This window comes from Capra hircus, chromosome 11 (assembly GCF_001704415.2).
Source record: "Capra hircus breed San Clemente chromosome 11, ASM170441v1, whole genome shotgun sequence".
In the NCBI taxonomy this organism is placed as follows: Eukaryota; Metazoa; Chordata; class Mammalia; order Artiodactyla; family Bovidae; genus Capra; species Capra hircus.
The window spans coordinates 3,104,546-3,117,066 of record NC_030818.1 but is presented as its reverse complement, the minus strand read 5'-3'; the positions used below and the strand labels follow the sequence as shown (position 1 = coordinate 3,117,066).

At 39.5% G+C, this 12,521-nt stretch overlaps 1 protein-coding gene across 2 annotated transcripts in view; it reads left to right on the top strand.

The window, feature by feature from the left end:
• TMEM131 (transmembrane protein 131) overlaps positions 1-12,521 on the top strand; it is a 177,692-nt gene that overhangs the window by 93,862 nt on the left and 71,309 nt on the right. For both annotated transcript variants that reach the window (XM_018054885.1, XM_018054883.1), the window contains exon 5: positions 668-791. In XM_018054885.1, the coding sequence (XP_017910374.1) occupies positions 668-791 (124 nt within the window). The remainder of the gene's footprint in view (positions 1-667; positions 792-12,521) is intronic.

The window sequence follows — 12,521 nt, the reverse complement described above, 5'->3', positions numbered from 1 at the left end:
CTTTTAAGACAAACTATACCTTGGATCCTAAGGAGAACATTGCAGAAATCTATGGATATCAGATCTTGAGTGCGTGCTTTTTATTGTTAGAGCAGGGACCAGAGCCAAATGACTTGGATTCAAATGAGGTTCCAAGTGTGGCTTTAGGCATGTTATTGTGCTTTCTGTGCCTTGGTGTCCTCGCCTGTAAAATGAAGATAATAGCTCCTAACTCATGAGGCAGGTCTACTCACATGCCTTTGCCACTAAAGTTTGCCTTCTAAATTGAAGAGCATTTATCAGTGGAATCTGGGGAGAGAAAGAGAAGATTCAGAATTAGAGAGGCAGGTAGTGTTGCAGGAAGAAAGAGATCTGACCATTTGGTTCCTTGCCTGCTTCCCCCTCGACTGTAAGCTTTATCCGAGTGCAGACTTGCCCCCTTACCTCCCAGTACCTGGCTCAGTGTGGGACATACACTTGGCACTCAGAAATTTTATTTGCTGAATAGCTAATGAATGCATTCTCTGTGTAACTGTAGATATAAATCAGTGTAATAAGTAAGTCTGCATTTTTGGGTATGTATTTGTCTAAATAATTTTGATGATTAATTTTTTAACAATCAGAAATTAACTCTAGCACTGTAGCTTGTCTTTGAATATTTGTAACCATTTTCTTTTTGTTTTTACAGACCAGTTGGAATGCCAAAAATGGAAAAAGTTTACTTACATAATCCTAGTTCTGAAGAAACTATTACTTTAGTATCAATATCTGCTACAACATCACATTTTCATGCATCATTTTTTCAAAATAGGGTAAGTTTCTCCACTACATTTGATGTTTCTTGAGTTTGAAAGTGAAATGTCTAAATCTTTTTTATATAATTTTATCTTGTTGTAACTAAAATCTGATTTGAATGTTTCATATTTATTCTGGACTTCAGTTTGTCCCATTTCCTGAAAATTACCACTTCTGCTCTTCAGCCCACATTGTTTTCTTAACATGAAACAGCCTGACAAATCAGCTTTGAAACGTAAGCACGCTGGAAAATGTAGCGTTCACGTCTTCAGCTGGTTTTCTTTCCCTTACTGCTGCTGCTAAGTCGCTTCAGTCGTGTCCGACTCTGTGCGACCCCATAGACGGCAGCCCACCAGGCTCTTCTGTCCCTGGGATTCTACAGGCAAGAGTACTGGAGTGGGTTGCCATTTCCTTCTCCAAGGCATGAAAGTGAAAAGTGAAAGTGAAGTCGCTCAGTCGTGTCCGACTCTTGGCGACCCCATGGACTGCAGCCCACCAGGCTCCTCCGTCCCTGGGGTTTTCCAGGCAAGAGTACTGGAGTGGGGTGCCATCGCCTTCTCCGTTTCCTTCCTAATAATAGGTAAATCCTCAGCACTTATTGGGTCTCTTTTTCTGAGTGATAAAGCATCAGAAACACCCACTCATTAGCTTGTGGTTCTGTAAGTCACCTTTCAGTTGGTTCTTTGCTCCAGGTTTCGTAAGGTTTTCATTAAGATGTCAGCTGGCCTGAGTCCTTGACTTGAGACTCAGGGGAAATCCACTTCCAGATTCGTTCACATTGTCGGCAGAAACCGGCTCCTTGTGCTTGTAGGACTGAGGTCTCGTTGCTGGCTGCTGACCAGAGGCCTCTCCCGGCTCCCTGAGGCATGCACTCTCCTCATCTCCGGCTTCAGACCAGCACTTGTGCGTCACGTCTCGCTCATGCTTCGGAAGTCTCTGGCTTCCTCTTCCACCACCAGTGGAGAAAGCTCTGCTTTCACCGTGTCATTGGGTCAGGATCACCTGGCAGTCTCCTTACTTTATTAACTTAGAGTGAGCTGACTAATAATCTCCTTTTATCTGCAGAATCCTTTTTATCAAATAACGCAAACCACAGGTGTGATATCTCCTCATATTCACAGTCACAAAGTGAGGGCAGGAAATTTGGGGGCCTGTTTAGGATTCTATCTACACATGTATCCTCTAAAATTTTACTTATAATCATTTTTATAGATACTGTGCAAACTTGTTTCTATAAAAAAAACTTTGACAAAAAATCGATCTGAATAAATTTTGAATTTGAGAGACTGCATTAAGCTTTAATATGTAGACTTCCAAAATAATTACCTAAATAACAAATATCAGAGGAAAGTAAATTAACACAGTCTAATTTCATCTTCCCAGGATTTTCCCTGATGCCTTTGAAGAGATATAACTAAATAATTAATTTTTAGTGTATAAATTTTCATCAGTTATTTCAATTTTTGCATTTCTTCTTTCTAAAATCCTGTTTTCATCACGTATTGTTAAGTAGCACCTTCTAGTGTAAAAACAAGGCATATAATCTTGACATTTTTTAAAATTGAAAACTATCTTGTAAGCAAGGAATGGATAAGTCAGCATATTTTGATGATAAAGTTATAACTTGCTTATTGTACTGAGTTGTTCTTTGTTTATTTTTGTAAATGTACTGATGGTCTCAGCAGTTGGATCCCAGTGCTAGGAGAGACGTGTGTGTATATTCACCTAGCCTGGTGCCCTTGTTCTACCGATGAAGAGCTGAACCCTGATGGCCTTGCCTGTCGTCGTGCAGTTAGTGACAGGAACCAAGGTGAAGGTCTAGGCATGCTGCTGGCGTCCCCAGGGCTTTGTGTCACATGAAGCTATGGCGTCAGTGGCTCATGTACGTTAGTCTGTGTATGGAGACTTAGGAAAAATGGAATCATCCAGCTTTCAGGCATTGCCAGAGTGGAGAGACATGTTGGGTTAAAAGGCAGAACAGTAAAGTGACATGAAAACAGTTTAACAGTAGTTTACAACTACATGACAGATTTTATTTTTATCTTGTTAATTTGCTAATTCAAGCAATGTTTTGTTGTTTCTAAGCATCAAGCTTCATCCTTGTTAAAGGCCAGGGTTTTTACATTTTTAATGTCCCTGTCACAATACACAGCAGACCAGATAGAGAGCAGAGTTACAGATAGCTTCTTACAGGGGCCGTGTAGGCAGCGCGGACTGAGCGGACTGCGAGGAGGCCTGCGGCGCACACAGCCCGCCCAGAGGACCAGCCCCTGTTCCCCTCTAGCCGGTGGCGGCCACGTGGGGATGTCAGCTCACGCAGTCATGGTTTTCCAAGGAGTCAGAAACAGGGACTTGCATATGATAATCTCCCGATGTTTACGGATGATGAATGGAGTCAATTTTGAAAGACAGTGTAGACCAAAGAAAGCAAGTAAAGGTCGCCAGTTTGACATTTCTGGACTGGCTCTCTTAGGGGCTTACTTCAACACATGAATCTTACGCAAACGGAATAGTCTCCCTGAAGGTTCTTTAAAAGATAAACCCACTGTGTACGCAGTCAGAGAACAAGGTAAAAGCCAGTCTGTGTGTTCCACTGTCAGGAGGTGGGATTAAACAATGAAATAATTCACACCTATCAGAATTTACGTGGAGGTGCTCTAGATTTAGCTTGAAGGAGATAGCCAAAATCTGTGCTGTCTTAAGTTGTTATTTGCTTATTCTCCTTGATTTTCATCTTTATTCCCTACAGTAAGATACTGACTTCAGAAGCTCAAGAAGTGGAGAGGTGGAATTAACTCTTGAGAAGAGGGAACCTTATTTCTCTTCCACTTAATTTTATGCCTGTCATCGGAGCCTTTGGGGAAAAATAGGAGTTTCTCGTGTCCAAGAGAGCAGGCCCTTTCTATACATTTATCCTCAGTCTAGTTGTCTTGTCATCTTAGAATTCCTAGTCAGATCATATTTCTTTGAGAATAAAACATTTTTGTAAGTCACTTAGGTTTTTGATTATTTACCAGTATCATACATGCATTAACTAACCAGTAGGAAGCACAAAAAAGAGTAGTCATTATTTAAAAGGCCAAGTGTTACATAACCATTTTTTTAAACCACATTAGAAATAATACGTATTACCTGGAAGTCAAGAACAAGGGTAATGAAAGGAATGTGGTTGCATGACAATTTATTTTTCTATATATAACTCCTAATAATTATTTGTGGTTATAATTATGTTGGTTAACTATAATTGTCTACAATTAAAATTACATAATATTAAAACTGCAGTTTAGACCTATTCATCTCCATGGCTAGACTGCATATTGGCCATAAAGTACATAATGTAATGGCTTGTTATAAAGAATACAGAGACTTTTAATACTCTGTAATAGTCGAATTTTGATTAAGATGAGATTTGGGTCCCTTATTAGTAAGCAAAGAAAAAGTATTTTTCCTTGGTCGTATAGAACCTTTTGTTTGATTACCTTTTTGAGTTAATTGAAGATTAACTAGGATAACTTTGCTTCGACCCATGGCTAAAATGAAGTTTTTACTCGTTTATTTTAGTATGCGTAATAATCTCTTCTCATGGGTTGAAGGTCATTACTGGCTATTAATGATAATTTTTAGTTATATATAAAGACCTGGATATTTTTAATTCTATTTCAGGTTAAATTCTGATATCCATGCATGTTATTGGAAATTGAACAAAACGTGGTAGAACCAGTAATATGCAAATATTATTATACAGATAATAAAAAGAATCAGATTTGTATCTGTTTATAGGGAATAATATGTTAATATGTAAAAAAAGCACATTGTAGAACAGAATATGATTCCATTTTTTATAAAATGTACCAAATCTTCCCTCAAACAGCATTCATCCCCTTAAACAACATCTCTCCAATTTCCCCACCACCCAGAGTCTGGTAACCACCATTCTGCTCTCTGCTTTCATAAGTTCTGTGTTTTTAGATTCCACATGGAAGTGATTGTTTTTCACTATCTCACTTAGCATAATGTCCTCACAGCCCTCCGTATCACAAATGGCAGGATATTTTGTTAAGGCCAAATAATATTCCATTGGATATGCATACACGGCACAACTTCTTTATCCATTCGTGTGTTGCCAGACACTTAAGTTGTTCCCATATCTTAACTATGGTGAATAACGCTGCAGGAAACATGAAAGTGCATGTATCTCTTCAGTATCCTATTTTCATTTCCTTTGCCTTTATATGCAACTGGGATTATTAGATTATATAGTGATTCCAGTTTTCATTTTTTGAGGATCTCTATACTGTTTTCCATGGTGGCTGAAACAACAATTACAGTCTTACCAGCAGTGTGAAAGGACTGCCTTATATCCACATCCTCACGTGACTTTTCTGTTAATGACAGTTGTGAGCTGATATCTCATTGTGGTTTTGATTTGCATTTCCCTGGTAGTCGGTGATATTGAACATCATTACATGTATCTGTTGGCCATTTAGATGTCTTCTTTGGAAAAATGGCAGTTTAGTTCCTCTGTGCATTTTAAAATCATATTGGTTTTTGTTATTGAGTTGTGTAATTTCTTTATATATTGTGGGTATTAACCTCTTATCCATTATATGGTTTGCACATATTTTTGTTTATTTATTTTCGGCTGTGCTGGGTCGTTGTTCCTGCACATGGGCTTTCTCTAGTTGCAGCAAGTAGGGGCTACTCTCTAGTTGCAGCAAGTAGGGGCTACTCTCTAGTTGTGGTGTGCAGGCCTCTCACTGAGACGGCTTCTCTTGTTGCAGAACACAGGCTCTTGAGTGTTCAGTTCAGTCGCTCAGTCATGTCTGACTCTTGGCGACCCCATGGACTGCAGCACGCCAGGCCTCCCTGTCCATCACCCACTCCCGGAGTTTACCCAAACTCATGTCCATTGAGTCGGTGATGCCATCCAACCATCTCATCCTCTGTCATCCCCTTCTCCTCCTGCCTTCAATCTTTCCCAGCATCAGGGTCTTTTCAGATGAGTCAGTTCTTTGCTTCTGTGGCCAAAGTATTGGAGTTTCAGTTTCCACATCAGTCCTTCCAATGAACACCCAGGACTGATCTCCTTTAGGATGGGCTGGTTGGATCTCCTTGCAGTCCAAGGGACTCTCAACAGTCTTCTCCAACACCACAGTTCAAAAGCATCAATTCTACAGCGCTCAGCTTTCTTTACAGTCCAACTCTCACATCCATACATGACCACTGGAAAAACCATAGCCTTGACTAGACGGACCTTTGTTGGCAAAGTAATGTCTCTGCTTTTGAATATGCTGTCTAGGTTGGTCATAACTTTCCTTCCAAGGAGTAAGCGTCTTTTAATTTCTTGGCTGCAGTCAGCATCTGCAGTGATTTTGGAGCCCAAAAAAATAAAACCAGCCACTGTTTCCACTGTCTCACATCTATTATAAAGTGACGGGACTGGATGCCATGATCTTAATTTTCTGAATGTTGAGCTTTAAGCCAACTTTTTCACTCTCCTCTTTCACTTTCATCAAGAGGCTCTTCTTCACTTTCTGCCATAAGGGTGGTATCATCTGCATATCTGAGATTATTGATATTTCTCCTGGCAATCTTGATTCCAGCTTGTGCTTCTTCCAGCCCAGCATTTCTCATGATGTCCTCTGCATATAAGTTAAATAAGCAGGGTGACAATATACAGCCTTGTTGTACTCCTTTCCTATTTGGAACCAGTCTGTTGTTCCATGTCCAGTTCTGACTGTTGCTTCCTGACCTGCATATAGGTTTCTCAAGAGGCAGGTCAGGTGGTCTGGTATTCCCACCTCTTTCAGAATTTTCCACAGTTCATTGTGATTCACACAGTCAAAGGCTTTGACATAGTCAATAAAGCTAGAGTGTTCAGGTTTTGGTAATTTTGGTGCATGGACTCAGTAGTTGCGACTAGAGCATGGGCTCAGTAGTTGTGATACAAGGGTTAATTTGCCCCACGGCATGTGGAATCTTTCTGGACCAGGGATTGAACCTGTGTCCCCTGCATTGGCAAGTGGATTCTTAACCACCGGACCATTAGGGAAGTCCAGTTTACAAATATTTTTTCCCATTCCATAGGTTGCCTTTTCATTTCATTAATGATTTCTTTTGCTATGTAGAAGCTTTTTAATGCATTCTCTTACTGATTTTTTGCTTTTGTTCCTCTGCTTTTGATATCATATTGTAATCTTAAGGAGTTTTTTCCCTATATTCTTCTAGGAGTTTTATCCCTATGTTTTCTTCTAGGAGTTTAGTGGTATGAGGTTATATATTTTAAATCTTTAATCCATTTTGAGTTATTTTGGAGAGTGCTGTAAAATAGGGGTCCAATTTCATTTTTCTATGTATGGTTATCCAGTTTTCCTAACATCATTTATTGAAGATACAATGTTTCCCTATCTAGTATTCTTGGCTCCCATGTCAAATATTAGATAAACAGTATATGCAAGGGCTTATTTCTGGACTCTCTATTTGTTCCATTGGTCTACATGTCTACCTTTATTTTGGAAGCATACTGTTTTAATTTCTTTAGCTTTAAGGTTTGCTTTGAAAGCAGGAAGTATGATGCCTTCAACTTTGATATTCGTACTATTGTTTTCTATTTCTGTGCAAATTTTAGGATTGTTTATCTATTTATGTTTAAACCGTCATTGGTTTTGATAAAGATTTCATTGACTCTGTAGATGGGTTTGCTTAGTATGGAAAGTTGTAAAATATTAACTTTTCTGAGCCACAAAGATTATCTTCCCATTGGTTTGTCTCTTACAGTTTCTTTTATCAAGGTCTTAAACAGTTTTCATCATACAGATCTTTCGCCTCCTTGGATAAATTTATTGCTAAGTATTATCTTTGATACTGCTGTGAATAGAAAGGTTTCTTTCTTCGTCAGATGTTTCATTATTGGTGTGTAGCCTGTACACCAGTATACCGGTACAGTGGCTTCTCTGTATTGATCTTATGCCCTGCATCTTTACAGAATTTGTTGGTTAGTTTTAGTAGTTGAGTCTAGTTAGTTTTAGTTAGTTTTGTTGAGTCTTCAGGGTGTTCTCTATATAATATTGTATCATCTGCAAATAACAACTTTTTCTCTTATTTTCCACTTCTGATGCCTTTTGTTGTCCTGCCTTAATTGCTTTAACTTAGGCCTTCCAGTACTGTGTTGAATAAGACTAAGAGTGGGCACCCTTGTCTTGTTTCTGATCTTAAAGAAAAACTCAAATTTTCATCACTGAGTGTGATGTTAGCTTTGGGTGTTTGTATATGGTCTTTATTATATCAGAGTATGCTTCTTCTATACTCAGTTGAAGGTTTTTATCATGAAGAGATATATTTTTGTCAAGTGCTTTTTTGTTGTGTGGCTGGATTTACTTGGCTAATAATTTTTGAGAATTTCTACATATGTATTCATCAGGGATATTGTTTATAGTTTTCTTATAGTGTCTTTGTCTGGCTTTGGTATCAAGGTAATGCTGGCCTCATAAAATGAGTTTGGAAATGTTCCCTTCTCTTAATTTTTGAAGAGTTTGAGAAAGATTGGCATCAATTCTTCTTTAAGTATTTGATAGAATTCATCAGAGAAGCCATCTGGTCCTGGAGTTTTCTGTTTGGGGAGGTTTTTGATTACTTATTTGATTTCCTTACTTATTATTGTTCTATTGAGATTTTCTGTTTCTTCCTGATTCAGTCTTGATAGGTTGTATGTTTCTAGGAATTAATCCACCAGGCTGCTCTCCTCTCTTACCCCCGAACCCAGGAAAGGTCACTGTCTCATGAGGTATTGCCTTAGCTTGGGTTGGGGAGTTGACCCTGGGAAAATTCCTCTTACTGTCTCCACTGCAACCAGATTCTTTTTCTTTCTTTCTTTTTTTTTTTTTTTTGCTTCCAGTGGCATGCTGGAATACGTCCTTGGGAAAGGTAGACTCTGCAAGCCATCTCTTGTCCAGTGTTACCTTCCCAGGTCAGGTTCTTTCCCAGCTGCAACTAGACAGGATGCGGTGGGCTCATTGGTTCTGCAGCCTGTGCAGAAGTCTGTTTGTGTCCAGATACACAGATGGGCAGGATGGCTCCCAGGTCTTCAGGTGTATGGCACCAGATCCCACAAGTCCCACAGAGGCACTTCTGCTGTGGATGGATATCTAATATGTTATTTTAAAGGGAACAAAAGGGAGGAATGTCTTACACCGCCAGATTTAAATAGGAGAGTCAGGGAAGGCTTCGTTCAGAAGGTGACAGTTGAAGACTGAATGAGATGTATACAGGGAGGTGGAATATATGGAAGACATTTCATACACAGGGCTCAGTCAGTGAAGTCTCTGATACGAAAGCATGACTAGTGTGCAAAGAGGACAGTGTGGCTAGACCAGAGTGAGCAAGGGTGAGAGGAGAAGTAAAGGGGTTGTGGTAGGGAGCAGACTGTGAAGGGCCTTACAAGGTGTAATAAGGATTTGGGCTCTGATCCTGAATGACATAGGAAGCTATCGCAGGTTTTGAGCAGAGGAATGAACGATAGCTTTATGTTTTATAAAGGATCACTGTTTATCAGAAATAGACTCAAGAAGGGCAAGGGGAGAATAAAGGACACTAGTTATCTTGGCTGTTGCAGAATATCAGGGTTATTATTAGTTTTAGATTATTATTATTATAAACTAATATCAAGATTGCTCTAAGCAGAGAGAAGAAATGAAGAAAGCTGTGCGATTTGGGATGTATTTTGAAGACAGCAGCAGAATTTTCTGAGGTGGAATTGAGAGGAAGAGAAGCGTCAAGAGTGACTCCAGAGATTTTGTCTTGAGCGGCTGGAAGGACGGAGTTGCCATCAACTGAGATGGGAAAGGCTGAGAGTAGGGCAGGTTTCCAGAGTGTAGCCAGTAGTTCAGTTTTGGACGGATTAGATTTGGCGTGTCTCCTAGATGTCCAGGTGGAGGTGCCAAGTAAGCAACTGGTATTTAAGTTTTGTGTGTGAGGGAAAGGACTAGGCTTAAAACAGAAGTGTAGGCAACTTTGTAAATCAACTATATTTCAATTTAAAAATTAATTTTAAAAAAAAGTAGCTTAACAGTGACCCCCTCTCCCCGCCGCAGCCACCACTCTCAAAGGAAAAGAAGAAGCATTCACTGGAGGGAGGACTATTCAGAGACTTTTATTTGTTGGTTTGTTTTCACATTCTGGTTTGAGTTTTTCCAATTAAAATAAAATAAGAAATCTGAAGAAAAAAGTAGGAGTCACCGGTAAAGATGGGAAGCCCGGACCTAGGTGAGATCACCAAGGGAGCAGGTGGTCAGGGACTGATGTGGTACAAAGATGGAAAACTTCACTGCAAATAATTTAAAACCGAAGTTAGCACACGTTGTGCTGCCTTTGTTATCTTTTCCTACTGTTTTCTTTTTTCTTTAGTCATACTGAATGTATTTTAAAGTTTGCAGCAAAGGGAACAAAAAGATAAATTGCAGCAAATCTGATGAATTTCTACAGGAAGATTACATTCCTGAGCCTGAGTTTATTCTGTTTCATCACCGTTCTGTTACATCCTTAAGTGTCTTTTGGAAGTAGATTTTCCCTGTTATTTAGAAAATGAAAAAGAAAAAAGGAAATAATTGCTCTGTGTGTTTCTTGAGGCTTCTTTTTTTTTCTTTAGTTGAAGGATAATTGGTTTACAATATTGTGTTGGTTTCTGCCATATATCATCCAAATCAGCCGTAGATATGCACGTGTCCTCTCTCTCGAGCCTCCCTCCATCTTCCACCCCATCCCACCCCTCTGGGTTGTCTCAGAGCAGCAGGTGGGAGCGCCCTGCGTCATACAAGAGATCCCCACTGGCTGGCTGTTTCACATACGGTAGTGTATATGTCTCAGTTCATCCCCCCTCTCCTTCCTCTGTTGTGTCCAGTTTTCAAGTCTTTAAGTAATAAAGAGTTGATTGGATATTGGGAACTGTCAGAGAACCTGTACTCTTGTATCCAGGCTTCTTTTCCCCCTAGGATATAAATGACATTGTGAAGTAAAAGCTTCATCTTCCTTTTTACTCTTGGTCATTCTATCTGGGGTTTTATCAGTTTTGCAGACCTTTTTGAAGCATCAGCTTTCAGTTTTCCTGATTTTTCCATTTTCTATTCCATTATTTTCAGCTCTTGTCTGTTTTAGTCTTCTTTTGCTTATTTTGGGTTGAATTTATTCTTTTTCTGGTATTTCAGGGTGGAAACATAGACTATTGATTTGAGACATTTCTTTTCAAGATAAGCGAGTAATGCTATAATTTTCCTCCCGAGTATTTCCTTTAGCTCAGCTCACAAATTTTGATATGCTGTGTTCTCATTTCCAGTTGACTTTGAATGTTTTAAAATTTCCTTTGTGACTACTACTTTAACCAGTGGGTTATTTAGAAGTGTATTGTTTCATTTCGAACTGCTTAGGGGTTTGCCATATATCTTCCTGTTACTGATTTTCGGCAAGTGTGGCCTCCATCTGCATCTACAAACTCCAAAGCTTCTATGTACCGTGTTGTGTAGCCCACACTCAATGTTTAGCAATGCATAAAAATTTTAGCTGAATTCATTTTACTGTCTTGAATGCTAACCTCATCTTCTTCCCATTATCTGCCTTACTGTGTTCCCATCTCTTCTTGAAGGTGTTTGTCTTTCCTTAAATTGGGGGTTGGTTGATACACAAGAAAGGTTACCATTTTTCAGATGATTTTTGATTTTATAATACAGGAAACATGCTCTTCCCAGCTTTCTACATCCAAAACAGAAGACAGAAGTCTCAGTGCATAGATTTTAAGCTATAATTTAGGAGCATTTAGAGTTCTGGCCACAGAGGCAGAATGTGAGAAGTTAAGGACTCTGCATATTAAAATGCAGGCTTCATTGCAGGCAGAACTGCATTCACAGTCTTGGAGACTGTGAAGCAGCCCTATTGTCTGCTGTAATTTTTTTTTTTTTTTTTTTACTTTACAATACTGTATTGGTTTTGCCATACATTGACATGAATCCGCCACGGGTGTACATGAGTTCCCAATCCTGAACCCCCCTCCCACCTCTTTCCCCATATCATCCCTCTGGGTCATCCCAGTGCACCAGCCCCAAGCATCCTGCATCCTGTATCGAACCTAGACTGGCGATTCATTTCTTATATGATGTTATACGTGTTTCAATGCCATTCTCCCAAATCATCCCACCCTCTCCCTCTCCCACAGAGTCCAAAAGTCTGTTCTATACATCTGTGTCTCTTTTGCTGTATTTGCAAACCCCAGTGACATTCTCAGTTTGCTGAAGGTCAGAGGAGGGGTCTCCTCTCCTCTCCTCTCTTTTATAATGTGCATTGCTGGCACTTTTTGTGCCTTGTGTGAATGGGTGACGGAGGTCAAAGGGTTGAGGCTGGGCTTGTTTGCTCGTTAGAATAGTACAAGTGGCTGCCTAGTAGTGGAGTAGAACATCTATATAAAAAGCTCGGCCTCAGCTCATCTCCTCCTGATCGTCTGATGTTGAAAGAGCCTGTAATTAGGCACTTCATTCCAGCCTGATGATTACTGAATGAGCAGAACCCAAAGGAACCATCTGTTGTACAGGGTTTTAGAATTGTGATTGACAAAGATATGTGAAAGCCGATATGAAGACATCTTTTTTTCCATTGCAAAATAGTTTGGCTAATTTGAAACGTAAATTTTGGGGAGGAAAAAGCTAGTTTATGGAAATGATTCTAAGATGTTTTAGAGAACTTTAGCTGTCTACATGTAGACACTA